A 21,675-nucleotide genomic window follows, 5' to 3' on the forward strand; every position below is an offset into this window, starting at 1 on the left:
GGCTTATTTTTGACTAAGTTATGGGCATTTAAAAAAAAATTTTCTTATATAATTAAAAAAAATCGATTTTGAGCCGAAAAACAAAATTGCCGATAACTCTTGAAAAAAATTTTTTTCGGGTGAACAAAAAAATACGTGTCTCATTATTTTGACTGGAGAGCCACATATTTGAGTTACATGGAAATCGAAGAACATGACCCGAATAGCCCGGTTGAATTGAAATGGAAAGCATCAGGCGCAAACGACAGAGATGCGTACCATAGAACGCTGTTATGCTGAAACGAAGTATCGTTAATTTCAATTCACAAAAAGGCGGTGGTAATGAATCTGCCGCGGTCAAGCGTGGTGTCAACAATGGTGTTTCCAGCAGCATTTTCTGTCGCTCACACCAGCAACATTTTTATCGATATACTTCGTGCGACGACGGGAACTGTGAGTGTTATCCATCCGAGTCTCATGAACTGAACGCTTAATATCGGTAAAGACTTATTTCTAGTAAATGCACGATTTGGAAAATTCTGCACTCACTTTGGAAATAAGCTTGAAATACAGGATATTCCATTTACACGCGACATAGAAGAACTATGAATAACTAAATTAATTTTGATTTCCTACGATTAAAATTTTATTTCATATAACACACTCTAATGGGTCAAAAACCGTAAATAATATCGAGAAGATGGTCACTAATTAATTTCCCAACGAATATTGAGGTGAAGAATATATCTTCAGAGAACCAAGTGTTTGAAGTTTATTACCTTTCCCCTTCAAGAAATCTCACAGGTAAAAGTACACCGCTGTCAAAACGTCGAGTGAGTGGAATATTGTCTTGAGTAAATGAATTGTATGCCGGACCGTATGTGCCATCCAGCTGGAACTAATAATCCTCCCTCTGTTTTTCCTCGAAGAATGTGTGCAAAAATTCGGTTGTTAAGGAGCAATATGTATTACCAGTGACAGTTACGATACGGCTTTCGACATCCTCGAAAAAGAATGGTCCGATAGAGCGTACGCCACACCATACAATGTCTTGAACATCATGCAGAAGTTGATCATAGACGATTGTTAGTGCCTTAGAACTGTCAAGATTTTTTATTTAGCTATCCGCTTAGAATGAAATTTGACGCACCCTAACGCACGATGAGTTTAGATTTTCAAAGAGTTATTTTCAAATATATTTTTATGGTTTCAGCATGTTTTGTAGCTGTGCTCCGTTCCATGGTTAAAACAGCACTGCACAGATGTTTCTAAAACGCATTTACTGCTACAACTATTCAAAATTCTCTTGTATCAAGTATATATAGAACATCCTGCATTTCTAAACGCCATTTTTCTAGTTATGAGGCACAAAATATCACCCTGTATACTATAGCTAAACGCAGCTTACCTGTGCAACCAGGCAAGTGATTGCCATTCCGGTTGAGCAGCATTAAAATCTCGATGTTAAAATGGAGGTTTTTAAAAGCAAAGATTATAATGCATGTGCGTATAAATACTTTTCAAGCTAAAAGCCATAATATCGTTGACGAATAATGTAAGTAAATGCACGCAGCAACATCCATCAACATTCATAACGCAATATGCAAAGTATGGCACTGCTGCGGCATGGCAAGTTGACAATAAATCGCATTTGGGGGGAAACACAGCAAATTGACAGTAAGTAACTTACTGTAAGAAGTTGAAAGCATGTAGCGAGTAAATGTGCATACAGTTTTGTACTCATACGCCATTATTTATTAGAGTCGCAAGTTTGTTGTACATTTGAATATATGCATATTGCGGTGGACCAATTTCTATGGAATGACTTTTTCTCGACATGATACATAGTATATTAAAACAAAGTCATTTTCGAGCCTTCCAAATTTTGAAAAGCTATCTTTACTTCATTCAAATATTTAGAGGAAATTACGGCAATGAAGATGTGTTAGATTGAACTGCTTGACTTGCAGTCACTCATAGACCGATTCGAAAGATATTATAGAAAGTGTAAAATTTAGAACTCCTGTTGAAAGTAAAAGCGATCTAAAACCAAAATAATTGTATTGTACATAAGTTAATAAATGGTAAACATAAAATTATGAATAGAAAATTATTACAATAATTTTTTGAAATATTGTAAAATTTAATTTAAAAATTACATGACGCTTATTGTGTATTTATTTTATTGATTATACGTACAGTCTGTCTAACAAAAGCGTAGCCGCGATAACTTAGAAAATTGTTGACCAATTCAATGCAAGCAAACTGAATTGTATGGACTTATAATATTTATAATGCGCAATATATTCAATAAAATGTGTATGGAGTCATCCTTGAGTCATACTTTGTGTTAATTTCTGCGCACGTTGTGGACGTAATCGGCTCCACACCGGCTGAGTTTGCTTTGATAACTGTTTGAGCGTACATATTTGTTTGTCTCTGTGTTTTTGTTTAACTTTTGCCTAAACATTTTCAATAGGGTTAACATCAGGCAACCGTTAAAGCCAATCCAACATTTCGATCCCATTTTATTGTTTCCACTGTGTACACCTTTAGCTTCGATACTGGGGATCGTTGTTCTCTTGTAAAATAAAGGGTTTTGCAATAACAGGTGTTAGGTGTTCAACAGTAGATATGATTAACGATTTTTTATGGCCGAAATTGAATAGTATTGATCTGGACAACGTTTTTTTTCAACAAGTCGGCGCTACGTGCCACACATGCAACGAAACCATTGATATTTTACCGGAAAAGTTTCCGGACCGTGTTATCTCTCGAAGAACTGATCACAATTGGCCACCGAAATCTTGTGATTTAACACCCTGTGACTGTTTTCTTTGGGGCCACGTGAAAGAGAAGGTCTACGCCAACAGCCCAGGGCCGATTCAAGACCTTCAAGATGGAATTCGTGAGGCTATCGAGGACATAGGGCAGCCACTTTGCAATTCGGTTATGGAAAATTTCATGAAAAGGATATTGTCCTGTAAGCGTGGTCGTGGTGATCATTTGCCTGATGTTATTTTCCACTATTAATGGCATACCTTCCTCTTTATAATGAAACAAACATCCTATCATTTATATTAAAAAATAACATTTTTCTTTGAATATCAAAATAGCACCTTATTTTGGGAAACCTTTTACAAGGTTGGCTAGTTCTTTCAAATATCTTTGCAGCTGATGGTAATGATCGTTTTCGGTAAATTTTATTCATCAAAACTGCATTCAAAGTGGCGGTAAACACAAATACACGACCTTTCGGAGAAGCAGCCTTAAACGTGAATCTTAACCCGATGTTCAACAGTTTGTTGAAGTTGTCGATTATCAGTAGGATACCCATACCATCGCATGCAACTAATCGCCCAAAAGAAAGATTCCCCTGTGAATATTACGTTCCGAAGTTGCCTTAGCCCATCCAAGTCTATCTTCAATGTGTGATAAGGAGGGCAGCGATATTTCAATGTGCTCCGGAATTCGAGGTCATCTGTACGTAAGCATCGTCGAATCATAGCTTTGGATACATTAACACCTCTTTTCCTTAAAACTGTTTAAACTTTACCCAACAATAAGTTCAGCTTTGTTACAAACAAATCAATGATCTTCTGATTTTGCTTTGAATAGGTATAGTTTTTGGACTTCATCCCACGAAGTAGTCAACGTTTTTAAATTCGGTATACCGTTTATGATCGTTTTCGCCTTGTTCCAATATTTTGATGAACTTTTAGGGTGTGTACATAGGAACACTGATTTAAATAATTTTTTTCGTGCGCTTAACTCACTTTCTAAAAACAACGTACGCTTTCTAAATTTCTCACAAAACTAACAAATTGCACAACACGTATTGCCAAAAGGATACCTCTACTTGTATTTAGCAGCAATTAAATTTTTTTTAGAATTTTGTTGGTGACGCTTTTGTTAGACAGACTATATATAATTGATGGAAACAACTTTGTTAAGTGTTAGGCTTCTCCTCCAATTTGTGAAATGCGTCTCTATGTAGGTTGAAGCGATTGTCCACTATGGGACACACTCAGGCTCATAGCCCATTGTGATGCCGCATGGGGAACTTGTCCTTATCTCTCCTAAAACCAGTGTGTACTTTTCAAAAATTTTATAAGATTCTTGATTCTGACAGAGCGGAGATCTTCCAATTCATTAAAGGAGAGATACCCAAAAGGGTGAGTCTACGTCTGGATGTGTCTCTATGTTAAAATACAATTACAGTTTATACCGCCGCCGAACGGCAGATAGTTTTTATAGTAAGCTTTTTCAATGGAAGTTTTTTAAACTTTATTACAATATGAAAAAAATAAATATATATAAGTTGCTTTGCCGCACCATCATGGGGTTCTTTAAATTAAAATTAAATAACAAAAATATATTGTTCTTAGTAAAAAATACCCAATTATAAATTATGTATTAGAAAGAAAATATAATTCATAATACCTTGGTCCATTTTAATCTTTATATAAAGTTCGTATAGATTAACGACTGTTTCTTTGAAAATTTGGAAGGCTCGAAATTGACTTTAGAGCTATGCTCTAATGTACTCTTTTTCATACAGTTTCATGTAGAATACGAATCTGCTTGGAACGAAGTCGAAGAAAATTTACCTCCCTAATGTATATACATATTGTATATATATATATATATATGCACGCATTTTCGGAGCAAATATAGTTTTATGTATTAGAGTCAGTAAGTTCCGCTTTTACTGCAACATTTGCGAAGATAGCAGCGTGAAATATGCATAGCAAGATTAATTTAAATCATTTCATTTCGGTCACCATACACAGTCACACGCATCTTCTCCTGCATATGACTGTACGTGTAATGTAATGCCCATAAATGCATCGCCCAGAGCTGTTATGCAGCACAACTTTGCTTTCTGCTAGACTATGGCTTTGGCTCTTTTTATTTGCTATAAACCTTCCATCGAAACTTCGTCCTTATGATACACTTAAGGCTCTTTCAATATGGTGTTTTTTTTATTTTCCTTGGAAATTAGACATGAACAAAGTTGAGCGAATATGATTTCGTTAAATAAACTAAAAAGCAATTCAAATAATATAGGGCTCTAATAAATACTAGCCATACTCAGCATCCGTCGCTAGAGTTCACATTTTCTTTTATTAATAGTGCGGAATTGTGTTTCCTATTTAAAGTTTCGCTTATTTGGAATAAATATTTGCTATACTATTCAGCATATTCCAGTTATTATCCAGCATGAGTGGCTTCAAAGCTTTCACATTATATTATAATTGCGAACAAGTTCACTTTTTTGTGAATAATTGAAGTAAACCTGCCAAAATATCATAACTTCATTTTATATGGCATTTTCCTATACAATATATACTCATATATATATCATAAGTAAATATATATCACAAGGTGGATTCAGTGGGAGGAAACCGAAGTTAGAAGGGTAGAATATCTCGATCGCTTGGTAAGTGCATTGGCCCATATAAATTATTAGAAGGCAGATGTACAATAAATTTAAATGAAATGAATAAATTTAAAAACCTTTTTAGTACACTGATAATTATAGAAAAGACATTTGACCGTTTTTGGAGATTCAAACTATAAAGACAACAATCAAAATAGTTATTAAATACCTCAAAAGGTTAGTTTATTTTCAAAATTATTAGTCCGTTATAAAAATAGCTCGACGGGACAGCAATGGGCACTTGCCATTATTTAATAAGAACTACGATCACCCGTGCGTCGAAATTTCGGCGTTATTCGACGTTATATAAATACGGATAGCAAAATTTAGGCATACCTTTTTTATTATTTATAGTCATAGAAAAAAGTTTAAACGTGTATAAATGGATAGCTTATGTTGAATCATTTTACATGATATATGTGAAAATTATCCCATTTTACCTATATTAACCGATCCTATATTTGTGTATTTCAAATATCATAATTTTATTCATGAATTGGAAACATTTAATTTCGTTTATTACGGAAAAAAAAATTATTTTGTTTTGAAAAACCATAATAAAAAACAATCATTAACTAATCTATGACCATCACAATTTCTGAATCAAATTTATAATTATTTATAATAATAATATATTATTAATTCACAGTATATATGTTTCCAGTGGTTTCATCAACTTTTATATCATGATACATATTATAACATGATATATCTTAATACAGGTAAAATAGTGCGAATAATTGTACCTGCACCTTTTCACTTATGTATCTATTTTAATAATTTTTGCAAATGTTAGCGATGATGTTAGTGTTAGTGCTGTTTAGCGAACATAGAGATCGTGCGACATCTTCATGTTGGCATATGCTGTGTGGGCGGTACCACCACATAGTTTTCTCTTGCTGCAACAAACCACATACGAGGTGTGTGAATTTTGAATTTTCGCAGGTTACGTATATTCGGATTTCGATTGTTTTGTGGCGATATGTTGGTACTCATACCTCTCACTCATGCCGACGAGTTCGGCCATTTTGAATGTTCAGTTAATTGTTGGTATTGGCCAATCGTCGAATAACCGTTAGAGAATTTTGTGAGGACCTAGACATATCGATTGGCTCATGCCACTCAATTTTTTCAATGATTTGGGCATGAGACGGGTCGCCGCAAAATTCGTACCAAAACTGCTCAATTTCGAGCAAAAGCAGCATCGCATGAACATTGCTAATGAAATGTTGGAATTTGCTCCAGAGGGTCATAACTGGTGACCAATCGTGGGCTTATGGTTATGACATGGAAACCAAAGCTCAATCATCCTAATGGAAGCTGCCGCACGAACCAAGACCGAAACAAGCGCGCCAAGTTCGGACGAATGTAAAAGTTTTGCTTACCGTTTTCTTCGATTGCAGGGGCGTTGTGCATCATGAGTTCTTGCCACAGGTTAAAATGATCAAAAAGGAATATTACGAAGCAATCCGCAAGAAACGCCCGGATTTGTGGAAGAACAAAAATTGGCTCATGCATCACGATAACGCCCTTGCTCACACACTGCTGCTTGTGCACGAATTTTTTGCCAAAAACAACATATTAATGATGCCACAGCCACCGTATTTCCCAGATCTGGCCCGCTACGATTGACGAGATAAAAACGACATCGAAGGAGGAGCTGAACAAGATTGGAAAAAACGTGAAATGCTTTTAGCTTGTTTATAGGCTTATTGAATTTTTTACTGGAGTTTAAGAAAGGTAAGTGCCGCGACGTATACCGGTTTCTCTAGAATCAACAGCAACCGATAATATTAACATTTCTTTAGCGGCCTCGGTAGTCTAGCGTAAGTGCACTAGTTTGTCATCCCAGACGTTGTGGGAACGAATCCACGTAAACCACGGTCCTCAGACTTTTTCAAAGTTACCTACTTTCCCTATTTCTAACAAAAAAAAAATCTCATTCCTCAAACCTAAAAACTTATCCTTTCCATCCTTACTCCCGCACAATAGTCAGCGCTTTATTTGCATTGTGGCTTCTAAAACAAGCAAACAATAAAGGAAAACACTCAGTTACACATTGCATCAGTGGCGCCAGCAAGAGAAAGCGGGCAGCCACGGTAATAGCGCAGACACACCAAATTTAGCGAAGTCCTCAACCCTCTGTGTGATTCTTCTGGCAGAAAAATGTGAAACACAGATGGCACTCCAAACAGTAAGAAGGCGTTGTTCCTAAGCAACGGCAGGTGGGCATTCCCACTACTTAGGACTCCTAGCGGCAGACTAATCACCTACTCTGTCAAAAATCAAATATATTAACGAAACCAACGTAAGACTGAGTCTTGTCGAGGCCCTATTCTCCCGAGTGGAGTGAACAAGGAAAAAAAATTGTTATTCTATTAATATATTGTTTATATTAGCACTAAGGTACTTTTGTGTTTTTTGACTAAAATTTAAATAAAAATCGAAAAATTTTCATAATTATCTTACGAGTAGATTATAACGTACTTCCGAATGTAGCTTTAAGTATCGGTATGAGCTCTTTTGAGATTAGAAATAATAGGTGTTATTTTGGCAAACAGTAACCGCAACACACCAACTCATTTTTCCAGTACTAACATGCGTTATTACAATACAGCTGAATGTGTGATGATTGGTCTGCATAAGGCCAACTTTTTCGCCTCGAAATACCGAAAGGTTAAGAATCTTCTTTTTTTCTTCCTCGATTTCGTTTGGTCTGTTTTATTTTCATTTTTAACTTTACAGTAGCACTTTACAAATAATAGGGTAAATCTCCTTTTAGTGTCTCGACTAGCAATACTCGCTTTTAAGTGCTTCACACAAATATTATATCACATAGGTACATACCTATTTACTTATGTAGCTACTTACATTTTGTATATTTTTCCTTAGATTGTATCACATAGGTACATACCTATTTACTTATGTAGCTACTTACATTTTGTATATTTTTCCTTATATGCGCGGCTATATTTGCATATGTGCACTTGATGAGCTGAGAGTGTTTGCAAAAAAATCAAACTCATAAATCAAAATGCCACGTTCTGGTTGCATACGGAGCAGCTGCTTTAATGCTTCTTCTATAACCCATACGTTCAGCGGTTGACATCAAGCAGCTGCAACATTATACCACCGACAAGCTTTTGTTGCATTTTCCATTTTAATGGCACATTTCACATTCGCATTTTTTTCCTGATTTCTACTGATATTGCCTTTTGCCACATTTTATGAATGCACTTTACACAAACAGTGTTCAATGTAACACCCTACCACTTCTTACATCATATGGACATACTGGCAAACGATTTGCATACCCACTGTCGTGCTTCGATATTTATGTTCATATGTATGTATGTATGTGTAATATATGAGTCTACTTACATGTGGATTGGTTTTCAAATATTTCCAATTTTCCGCCGTCGTATACCATCCAGAGCAGATGGGCAAAAATGAAAGTAGCGCAGGCAATAGCCAAACCATCATCAGCATAAAGAAAACACGTCGATGTGTCATAATCAGCGGATAATCGAGCGGTTGCACAATTGCATAGTATCTGCAGAAAAAAAAAATAAACAACAACAAAATAAACTTTTTAATAAGTGCTTCCAATTATCACAAAATGAAGCTATCAGCACATAAATTTGCAAATAAATTATTTGCTTTACATTTTTCCGATGGCGCATTTCTATTCAATTTACCAGTTTTATCACTTACCTATCCACTGATATGCAGCACAGGTGCATGATGCTCGCCGTTGAAAAGTAGACATCGAAGCTATTCCATATATCACACATCACTGTACCGAACATCCATTTGCCGGTAATCTCCACAGAAGCGTTGAATGTCATCGCGCAAAGGGCGACCAACATATCGGCCACAGCCAATGAAACCACAAAGTAATTCGTGATGATGCTTTTGGTTTGGGGAGATAAAAAAAAGCAAAAGCAACAATAAAGAATAACACGAATAAATCAATAAATTATTTTATATGAAAACTGCGAAAAAATGTAAAAATTGTCAGTCATGAAAAAATATTAATAACATCCACAGTTTACAATACGCACAAGCGGAAATATTTTCTTGCTTGTTTGATAGCAGCGGGTCATATGAGTGACATGGTGAGACTGATTGAGCAGCGCCAGAAATGCGAAAGCATTGCAAAGGAATATGAATACGCTCAACGAGCAGTAAAAAAGTAATAAAAACTTGCGACTTAACGGAAAAATATTCAGAATTGCAGAGTAATGAAAAATAAATCTGCTTTAATTCCATGTGAATACGAATCTACTTCTTTGGAATTTTCATGTGATCGTTAAGTAAATTATCACATAAAATGCTTGTAAATTATTTATCATAATTTTTTTACTTTTTTTATGATCAAATGCGTATTCGACATTAAAAATTTAGTGTATTTATATAATATCTGAAACTTATAAATCTATATATATCTATATATGAATAAAATTTCATATTAAATAACACGGACAAGCAAGAAATTTTGGAAATTGAAGTAGAGTACAAACAGTATTAAAAAGGTTTTCGACGTACTTCCATGGTGGCTTAGGTTTCTGAGATATTTTAGCACAAGGATGTACAAACCAAAAAAAAACGAGGTTCTCGCTGTATTTTAAAGCACTAGCTTTCTTATTTCGAATGTCATTCAATTTGCTCTAGTTCATTTTTTTTTTTTATTTTGTCGAGCAATTCAATTTAAAAAAACTCTAACTGCATGAATGATTTTTGAGTATTGAGCTCGAAACCCTTGGGCGAAGTAAACTCGGATTTTGGGTAAAATAAATATCAAATTTTGCGTCTAATACTCCTTTAAACCTACCATTTTCATATTTATTAATTGTGATTTTTTTTATTGTTATTTTGAAATTACTCTAAAATATTTACGGCAGACTAAAGAATTCATTGTAGGTATAGATCCAAAATACATACAATAGATGCTGCCAACGCTAAATGCTTGTCAAAATATCAGATCCGAAATACCCGTTTGTAAGTTAAAGAACTGCGTCAAATGACTATTTTTTGTGCGTCAACATTTGCGCCAAATAAATGTCATTCACAGGAAGTGTAGATTTTTTCTACAAACAAAACTCTGCATCTGTGACACTTTGTATGCAAATTCATCGAAATTTGGAGTGAGGCCTTTGTTGATGAACTGATGTACTGAGAATGGTTTCAATGCTATAAAAGTGGTTATTTCAATGAGCGTTAATGAAGAATGACTTCACTGGGAAGTCCACTTCATTGGGAAGTCTTACCTTATCACACATTCCGTACAATAATGAATGACTTTATTACGATAACGGACGGGAAGATAGAAAAACAAAGCGTAATCGATTCGTTATTACAAACAACTGATAAGTAAACAAAGCTATAACAACCTCGCCCCCATTCACTAGTGTGGGTGATACATTTAAATATAAGGCATGAAAATTCCTTCGCTTATGTACGTACGTATGTACTTGTGCATATATTAAACTTTGTTGATGTATACCTTGTTATACCGGCACAGTAAATTTTGATCAGGCTTATTTCATTTAGACTTTTTTATCTTACATGTTATATAAACGAGAAGCCGAAGAAGAAGCCCGCGCAGAAACGAGAGGCCGAAATACGTGAGTTCGACGAGCTTGAGATGCTGGCCAACAGGAACAACGCCCGAAAAATCTACCAGAAAATTCGGCGGCTTTCAGAAGGTTTCAAGACAGCGGTGATTTACTGTAAGAACAAAGGCGGCGTTCTGGTGACTGACGTACAGAGCATACTTCAATTAACACTTCTCAAATCTATTAAATAGTAACAGCTGCACATGCCACAGAGAATGTGGAGATCCCGATACCCCAATCGTGGCCGACGGAATTGTAGTTCGCTACCCGACCATGACGAGGTGAGAATAGTGATAACGCGGCTAAAGAACAACAAAGCCGCGGGAGCCGGCGGACTGCCGGCTGAGCTATTCAAACAAGGCGGCAAGGAGCTGGTAAGGTGCATGCATCAGCTTCTATGCAAAATATGGTCGCGTGAAAGCATGCCTGCCGATCGGATTTAACAGGGCTCTGCCCAATCCATAAGAAGGGTGGATCCTGCGATCTGTGCCGATTACCGCGGGATTAGTCTTCTAAATATCGCCTATAAGGTTCTAGCGAGCGTATTGTTTGAAAGGCTGAAGCCCACCGTCAACCAACTTATTGGACCTTATCAGTGTGGCTTTAGACCTGGAAAGTCTACCATCGACCAAATAATTACAATACGCCAAATCTTGGAAAAGACCCATGAAAGTAGAATCGACACACACCATCTTTTCGTCGATTTCAAAGCTGCATTCGACAGTACGAAAAAGAGTTACTGGTATGCCGAAATGTCTGAATTTGGTATCCCCACAAAACTAATACGGCTATGCAAGATGACGTTACTCAACACCAGCACCACCGTCAGAATTGGAACCTCTCAGGGCCGTTTGACACTAAACGATGTTTCAGACAGAGTGAGTCGCTGTGGTGTGACTTCTTTAACCTGATGTTGAAAAGGATCGTACGAGCAGCAGAACTTAATCGCTCAGACACAATATTTTATATGAGCGTACAATTGTTGGCGTATGACGATGATATTGATATCATTCTGCGATAGATTTTTGGACCTTTGCACGTTTTCAACAGCGAGTATCGGAGGAATGGAACATTAAGCTATATGAGCTTTACGACGACATAGACATAGCGCAGCGACTAAAGATCCAGCGGTTACTTTGGCTGGGTAATGTCGCCCGAATGAATTCAAGAATACCAAAGCTCTGGACGGCATCATGACATTTTCACTAAAGGCCAACTCTCGCACCCCTCTATATAAGATGTAGTTCCAGAAAAAAAAAACAGAAAGTTTGTCAAAGGTAACATTTATTTTCTTGTATGAAAATTTACTGTTTCGTGAAAAAGTTCACTGCATAAATATTCTTTCAAATCACTCGCAAGCATCCGTAGGAAATTCACGAGTATTTGTCAACTGTTTGTGTGATGAAATTGCTGAATTTTTCAAATTATTGTCTAAAATTTAAAATTTGGATTTATCCGGCTTTTGTTAAGAAATGGGCTATGCGTTTATACAAAAATTATCACAAAAACAGAAAACGTTAAAAAAGTTGAAGCTGGTAAAAACATTAGTGCTATTGTTTCTCGCGGGCTGTACATGCAACTGGCGAAATTAATTATTTTATTATTTTTTGTTTTTGCAGCACTAAAGTAATTTTGTTTCAGTTTTATAAAGCATTTATAAGCATTTCAAATTTGATTTTTAGTGTATATTTTAGGTTGTCCTAGCCATAATTATTTTCTTACTAAACGAAAAACGAAAACCTTAAATAGCAAATAAAACTTCCCTCCGCTTTGTTATGAAAAAGCGTTTGATGTTGCGTTCGTATTTTGTTCCATTCCCTATAGGGGGAGCTGCTTATATGTACTAGCAGAGAAGAAGAGAAAATGATAAGAAATTTCTCTTCCTTCTTGTCTTTATTGCTCATGCCTTTTTTTTAACATTTTATACATATTTTTGTGTCATGTTTGCTGTTTTAGTGTCACCTCTTTCATATTTTGCCTTTGTAAGTATATACGAGCAGTAGTATGTATAGCTTTGTATGAGTGGACGAGTGTTTTTTGCCATTTGTTCAAACCCCTTTCACACTGTTCTTCTTTGGCAACTCATCATCTTAAATTGATAATAAAAAGATACTTGTGGCAAATTTAATGTGCACAAAAATTTAATGTTTTACAAACATTTGCCTTAATTTTGAATCTCTGCAACAGTTACATATTAACTTACTACGCTACATTGTCCAAAGATGTTGTTTGCACTGATATCTGGTAAAATCTGTCGTCGTCGGTCCAAGGTCGGTTGAGAAATTCGCAACGGAATCATTAGAGGTCTCTTTTTTTGTTTTTTTTTTTGTTTCTTGAAGAGGAGCTTAGCGCCTTCGTCAATATCAAATCAATTGGTAAAACTCATTTCAGCACATAGAGACTGCAGTACCCTTGAATCCAAAAAGTAGTTCCCAGACACTGCGTAGTATAAAAAGCACCACAGGCTGCAACGAAAGATGATGCACGTCGTAGAGCCAGAAAAGGCGAGAGAGACAGAAACGAAATGCTACGCCGAGCTCAAGATTGATTCCGAGAGTTGAATAGCTGAAAATGGTTTCAACGCTTTGATAAGTTGCATACCAACAAGCATCCCATCAGGGGACCTTTGGAAGTAGCAACTGATACATCAAAGCTGTTATTCCGCAGATACTTCACTGTGGCATGCATGGCTAGCCATTTTTCACACCAAGTGTACAAGCATAAAAACTGAGAGAGAAATATTATAAATCTACTTATGTATGATATATATAGTATATAATTTCTTTTAACTCCGGTTGGAGCGAGGGTATGGTAACTGGTGATGAGGTAAAAGTATCTGCGTTAAGTATCGAAGTAAATGAATCTGAGAGCGATAAGACGGTAAGGTTGAGGAAGACCATCGAAGCTAATAACAATCCACATAGCACAATTTTACTAAAAGGTAGAATGTAAAGTCTGCCTACCGGCTAGTGGCGGGTACAGCAGGCATCTTTCTGGCATCCAGCGGCTGGCTATAAACATACATAAGCGTCCATCAATGGTATGTCCAAGAGCCAATTAGTAGCAATATGCTATCAAATGTAGCAGTTCTACCATTGCTCTAAGTAACCTGAACTAATCTTCCATCTTTTCGAAATAAATTGAGTACTGAAACGAGCGTGAGAAAAAATTATGAAAATCGAAAGGGCATTGATGGCAATTGTAGAGAAAATCAAGAATGTCGCCGAGCATTTTGGGATTGACGCCAAAAACTTTCCACTCATTCACAAGAAAACAAGAAACTACTTATCTGATTGGTGGATGAACCATGCACAGACTTACGTGCTTCCCATAGTAACATTTTTTCTCTAAAACACACACGCTGCATGTGCTCGTTTGCCTTCAGATTTTGTAATAATGTGATTAGCTAATCAGGCGCTTTCAATTCGTCTCCTTCTACACTATATAAAGACGTATATACTCAAAGAATAGATCTGATGATGAAAGAGAGCATATGGTACGAACCCATCCAACATTAAAGGTATTCGATGTCTACTTCCCGTCTGTAGCAAAGGAAAACAACCTTTTTTGCGTTGGAAAGATCAAATGAGAAAAGACTTAGCTTCCCTTGGTCTATCCACTCGGCCAAACAAAATCGCTCAGATGGTTATTACTTCCCCGGATCCCGTAATTAGTCCCGGGGCTAAATATTCATTATTTCAAAACAACTTAAGGTGGTCTAGAAATTTCAAAAAATCGATTTTTTGTGTTTTCGATATTTCGAAAGTAGATTATTTTAAGAGTAAACTGTGAAATTTCCATGCAGAAATTCCCTATATTATAGCTTCTACAGCCCACTAACCAGGTAGAGAGCAGTCCGCGTGCTCCCGTTCTTTAAATTATAAACTCATTTATCTCGAAACGAATTTTTTCGGCTTGGTGTTGTAAAAAAAAACTCTTTTTTTGTCGAAATTTTTTTATTTTCCACCGGGGCATACCTACACATACAGTTATCCTGATTAATGATTTTTTTGGGTTTTGTGTTTCAGATAAATAGAAGAGCCAAAATGGACAACACCGTCTAGATCCAATTTTTCGGAACGGACAACTTCAGCGCCATTTTTAAACTTATTAAAATTAAACACAAACATTTTTTTTTCATTTTTGTGTGTAAAAGAAGTTAAACACAAAGCCAAACAAATTTAAATATCGTTTTTGATTTTTTATTGTAAACAAAAATCCTGAAAATATCCTAAATTTTAAAGCTATAGACCAACGGGACCCCTTACTGCGAAAAATTACAATCCATATATTACAATAAAAGAAATATATATATATTAAGGGGGAAGTCTACTGTGAATTTTTCAAAAAATCGATTTTTTTTTATTAGCTTAAAAAATACTTTGAACCCTCTTCAATAAGGTACAATATGTGTTACAGCTGGCTAAATTTTTCTTCGTTGAAATTTCGACCTTTTCCCGAAGCGCTCCAAAGCGCGTACCTGCTATACTGAAACTTTAAACGCATTTTTCTCGAAACTAAGTTTTTGTATACGGTGTACACGATATCTCGAGTTCTGATAAATGAATCAGCTTAAAAATTTAATTATATATTCTCTGTAATAGTGTCTCTCGTCTGACATAGGATTTTTTTGATATCGTTATTTGTTAAATTGTTATAAACAATAGTAACATCAATTTTAGGGGAAAAAAAAGAAAAAAATTTCAAGAATTTTTTTTTCAACGCCAAAATTTTTTATCGACATAATCCTACGTCAGACGAGAGTCAATACTATGTATATGATAACAATATTTTGTTTTTTTGTTTTAGATCACCGAAACGTAAGATTTCATGTACACCGTTTAGGCACCTAAGAAAAGCGGACCTGCGCTTGCAGAAGTGCCACAGCGGCCATTTTGAATATTTTGACTTAAAATTTTTTTTTCAAAAACTTAAATATATAATAAAGATAAGAGTTTAAATAGATTTTATGTACGAGCAATATTTTGTTAGAAATAAAATCCGGAAAATAAGCCTGTTTTTTCCCTTGTCACAGTAGACTTCCCCCTTAAATAAAGGGGTTTTAAAAGTATTTTACTTCTTAAGAAATTAGGTTAGGCTAGGTTAGCCTGGTTGGCAATAAACCACGCCACGCATAGACCTTTTGGTCCCTAGCGATACCAGATGATGAAGTAGACATCATGCAGGATGTCAGCGCTTTTGGCGAATCTAAGCAGAGCTGCGAGATCTGCTTTTGACCCTCAAACAATGGGGTTCCCAGGCATTTCAAACGCGTTTTTAATAATGCCCCTGCTCCGTCGAACGTCGTAGGAAATTAAAAACCCCTACAAATTATTTGGCTACACCAATAAAAGCACCAAAATCCCGTGATCTCGGGATTGACATTCCTAGTACGTAGTCAGAAAGCGCAGTAAACATTTATTATTAAATATTTATTGTTTTTCGTTGTAGCGAAGACTAATGGAATCATTTAATGAAGCCAAATATGTTTTCACTAAGTCAATGACAAGACTTAGCTAACGGAGAGGCTGGTGTTCATCTTCATGGTGCTTTGAAATCTCATATATAGGTACATATATTCACTGCCCAGTTTCAAACTTTGGGCAAACTTAAAAAAAACTTCGAAATTTTGATACAAATTTCCAGAAATATTTCGAATAGCTAATTTTATAACCAACAAAATTTTTGTATAATAAACGGAAAGTTTAAAGGGTCTCAAAAGTTATATTGATTTTTCACAAATTAATTTTTATTCCTGTAGGCGATGTTAGGTGTTTTCTTCACTTTAAACAAAAATATCTGAGATTCGTTAAATGGAGAAAATGCGCAAAGCCACCAGCCATAAAAAAAGAATCAACGCGATTTTTGAGCCTTTTCAAATTTGCACTTTTTTATACCGAAATTCAAATACACGAAATTATTCCAATGATTTTGGTTAAAAAGTTTGAAATTTGGATTTGTATGGTTTTTGTAGGGGAATGAACTACGCTTAAAAAAATTGTAAAAATTTAAAGAGAATAAAATCAATTGTCAATACTTATCAACAAGTCTTGTTACTAACATCATTGGTTAGTGCTTTTTTATTTCCTCTAAAGACGTTGGTGGCATCTATGTGACAAGTTTTGCTATTCACAAGGAATCAAAGAACAAGAACTTCATCCAAGAAAGTAATATTTCCCAGAACTTTTCATTAAACCAAGATCAAGCTGTATTTCGATGGTTTTCTAGAAAAGGAGAGACCTAAAGTTTTATGCCACCTCCGAACAGCAGACACCTCTTTTATGAGGAGTTCACATATTTATAATTTCGTCAGAAGCTGTATTTTTCGCTGCCAAACCCTAAATGCTCCTTTTCATCTGTATGTATATTGCGTGGAGCTATTGTACATTGCAAAGTTCCATTCATTTGATGTGGTCATTGCATTTTTAGTACTCGGTCCAAGGTAAATGGCTTACTCTGCTATCGGTCAGTCCATAAGTTCGTGGCTTTTTTAAATGTAGCTTTAAAATTAATAAAAAATATGTTTAAAGTATTTATTAATCAATAATGTATTTTCCTTCATTATTTACAATGTCTTCCCACCGTTTAGGCAAACTTTTAATTCCCTGCTCAAAAAATTGTTTGTCCTTGGAGCCAAAACACGCTTCGATATCCCTTTTCATAGTTTCTTTTGAGGAGTAGTTCTTGTTACTCATATGGGATTGAAGTCCACGGAAAAGGTGATCATCACAAGGTATAATATCCGGAGAGTATAGTGGATGGGGCATTAGCTCCTATCCGAGCTCGTTCAGCTTGCCTAATGTTTGCCTTGCGGTATGAGGTCTTGCGTTGTCGTGGTGAAACAAAACTTTGCGTCTTTTCACTAAAGGCAGTCGATTTTTGTTAAGTGTCTCATTCAGGTTTAATAGCTGATGGGAATAATAATCAGCAGTTATCGTTTGGTTTGGTTCCAGAAGTTTATACATAATAAAAAATACCAGCCACATCCCACCAAATAGACAGGGGAATCTTCTTGGGGTGAAGCACATCTCTAGGGGTCGGTTCTGGTGTTTCATCTTTATCTAACCATTGGAGTTTGCGAACAGGATTTTTGTAAAGGACCCATTTTTTCATCACCAGTAACGATACGGTTCAAAAAACTTTAAGTTTCAAGACGTTGCAGCAACTGAGAACACACAATCACTATCTGCTGAAGGTTGGCGACGGAAAGTCTATGCGGAACCCACTTTTATAAAAAAAACACAAAATATGCCTCTTATACGCGTTCGAAGATTCCATTTTATTTTTAACAACACGTGTTTTTATCCGCGCTTAAAATAACTTGTTGAATGCGCAATATAACAAAGAAAATATAAATAGTTCCATTATATTCCGCGAATAATTTTTTGTATGCAAAAATCGTACAAAAGTGAAATTGTGGGTAAAATACGTACGAACTTATGGACTGACCTGATACTTCTAAATTGCAACCGTCCAACATTCCGTTAAGTCTAATACACTGACTCTATGGGTAATGACGGAAAGAACACTCTCTAATCTTCATTTACCATCAAATCAGGTATATTAACTTTACTTCCTTAGCTTATTTAAAAAGGGAATAATCGAAAAAGAATCAATATCAGAACAACAATCTTTTTTATTTACCCAGGCGTATTTTATTAAAGCATTTATGTGTATACATATTTACTTACTTTATTTTGTGCCATGCCGTGCTACTAGAAAGCTGATAAAACACCATTTAATGCGCAAATGCCCAATCAATTACCAGATTTGTGAGCACGAATAGACGGAGTGGATCAAGGAAACTCAAAAGCATGGAGATGAAGGCAAAGTTGTTGACCTACATAAGTGTCAATAATTCAGATGATGACGAACACACAAAGGGAATTGAAAATTGAAATTTTTCGTAACATGCAAACGGCATCCGAGCTTGTAGAGCGTGTAAAATTTAACAGCAAAAACAAAAAATATCATTCTAAATCATCCATTATCTAATATTTCACTTCCCGCCGACTTTTGAATGTTCATTTGACGCCAAATTGAGGCATTGTTTGAAGAAGTCATTAAGCCGGCTGAAGCTGTCATTTATTGATTGCTGTTTCTCATTTTTTGTTATTGTTGTCAAAGTTACTGTCATTGCCAGCACGTGCAGTCACTTTTGTGCGCTATTAAATAACTGCTATTTGTAACGCAATTTTCGAATTACGCAGCCCTTAATTTCACTCTTCTTTTCCCTTTCAGCTCTTTCTTATTAAATGCACTTCTTAGCAGGCGTTATATCCGAGTATACTCAAGCCAAATGGCGACTAGTACAATGAGAATATATAATATAAATGTGTAAGAATACACATAAATATTTAAGTACTTATATATACATACGAATGATAAACTTTATTTTGCATGGAGAAGATGCACTAGACCACCAGCAAAAAAAAATTGGCTAAAATCAACGCAATTTTTGAGTTACTTTGAACTTGCAATTTCTTCACTTAAATTGAATGAATACAAAACTGCATACTCGAATTTTTTTATGAAATTCTAATTAAAAAATTATCAATTTTGAGGGGAATTCGTTGAATTTTTTAAAAGTTTGTACTAAGTTTTAAATTTTAAATTATATAGTTTTTGTTGTGGCATAAACTGTATTTTCATAAAAAATAAAGAAAATTAAATAAAAAAGAAGCAAAAAGGTAAAACATTTCAATATGCAAAAAAAAATATCGTGTCAGTCGTTTCTTTCTCAAGCTAACCGGCGCTAGTTGGAAAAACCAAGTGAAGCCAATTAAGTCTTCATCTGATATTTCTATGCAGAGGAGGCCTTGCTCTTCTCCTGCTACCACCAGCAGGTACCGCATAGAACACTTTTCGATTCAGTGCGCCTAAAATTCAAGCTTCCACTTCATTTATGCTGTAAGCCTTGACATTTTCCCATAGAGAGTGAACTCTTCTAGTGTAGATACTATACTTAAGTAAATTTAACTTAAATACGATCGAGGTCAGAGAAATGCACTTGAACCTGAAAACTCAGAAGTCCTAAACTGACAGAATGAATAATCTACATTAAAGGAAAATACATAAAAAACGTCCTAACTTCGCTCAAATTTGTTACCGTGTTTTTTTAGATTAGCAATAAATTATGCAATTTTAGTCAGAATACACACATGTAAATATGTAAATGCAGGTATATACTCGCATATTTGCGTATTTACTAAATTTGTGTGCATGTAGTTGTAGGTATACACACATATATATTCATTAGTGCGAACACCTGGTTCGTTTTTTTCTCTTTCGGCACGTACTCAAACAAGTTTACGTAATTACAGGCTTAAATATATAGCTTTTGCCATACTCCGTGCTGCTAAAGATTGCTGGCCTACTACTAGGTTACTCATACGCACCGGTGGATACCTATGGGACTACGCTTTGTCACGTCATTTTCAGCAATTTTATTTTTATTTTGTTTTATTAACTTTTCTGGCTGAAGGTACATAAGCAATTTGTCAATGTTGTGAATTAATATTAAAATCAAGCCAAACAACAACAAAAAAAGATTAGGCAGATGCATACGCAAATAAAAAGGACGAATAAACGCAATGAAGCAGAAAAGCAAAGAAGTAAAATTGGTATTTATTTGCTACGACTAAGCACTCTTTCCCTTGCAGCCAGTTGATGTTGGCTTAGTGTTGTTCTTTTTCTTAGTTTTTAATTCATACATACCTAGCTTGAGGGCGTACAAATCTTAGCACACCTGAAAAGTTATTCCAAAGCTGACAGGAAAATGAAAAGATAGCATACTTTTAGAGGCACTAATTACACCCTCGGGTAGGTGCACCACATGCCGCCGTAGCAGGTGCGCAGTGGGCGTGCGAACCATAGTGTTAAGTACAATAGTCACTACAGTCCCAAAAGGGAGTTGCGGCTGAGTTAAAGAAGACGAGTCGTTAAACTTGCTTAGCGACATTTGACATTGCGACATTTGAATACACATTGAATGTGTCATTGGGAATTGGCGGGCAGCAGGCATGTCGAGCGCAGAAGAACACGACAGTAAGCAAACAAGCAAATAAGTCAAAAGCTAGAGGCAGACAGAAAAATAAGAGCTAGCAGCCAAAATATTATTGTTCTTTGCATGACATTGAAACAGACAATTCGACCACGGTCAGTAGTATGCAAATCAAGGCAAAAACAAGCAAAATGTCGACTTTTATGGCTTATCCCGTTAGTTAAAAAAATGTGTGTAGTACACTAATTTTGCTGTGCTACACGTTAATTCTTACCATACCTACTTAAGTGGTTGTTTTTATAATAATATTAGACTTTGCTTTAGCATTTTGCGTTGATGTGATACGAGTCAGTGCAGCAAGAAAAACACCAGCACGCAGAAATGGGAAATTAAGCTAAATGAGTGTACAAACGCACATATATGAAAATGGATATGTGTACTTTTGTGTCTACATGCTAATGCACGTAGGAAAAAAGGTCATTAATAAGTGAATGAATGGGAAAGTAATGGTGCAATATTAAATAATTTACGACTTCACTGAAGCAAGGCAATTAGCATTTATCCTATTTCCTTCAACCACAGAAGAGCTCTAAAGTGGCGTTCACCTTTTTGAATGGCATGCCAAGTGTAAA

General features: G+C 35.6%; 1 protein-coding gene across 1 annotated transcript in view; it reads right to left on the reverse strand.

The window, feature by feature from the left end:
- LOC128871465 (octopamine receptor beta-1R) overlaps positions 1-21,675 on the reverse strand; it is a 101,967-nt gene that overhangs the window by 65,081 nt on the left and 15,211 nt on the right. The window contains exons 2-3 of the mRNA XM_054113342.1: positions 9,137-9,334; positions 8,804-8,975 (exon numbers count right to left, since the gene is read on the reverse strand). Coding sequence (XP_053969317.1) covers positions 8,804-8,975; positions 9,137-9,334 — 370 coding nt within the window. The remainder of the gene's footprint in view (positions 1-8,803; positions 8,976-9,136; positions 9,335-21,675) is intronic.

Source organism: Anastrepha ludens, chromosome 2, assembly GCF_028408465.1.
Source record: "Anastrepha ludens isolate Willacy chromosome 2, idAnaLude1.1, whole genome shotgun sequence".
NCBI classification, from domain to species: Eukaryota; Metazoa; Arthropoda; class Insecta; order Diptera; family Tephritidae; genus Anastrepha; species Anastrepha ludens.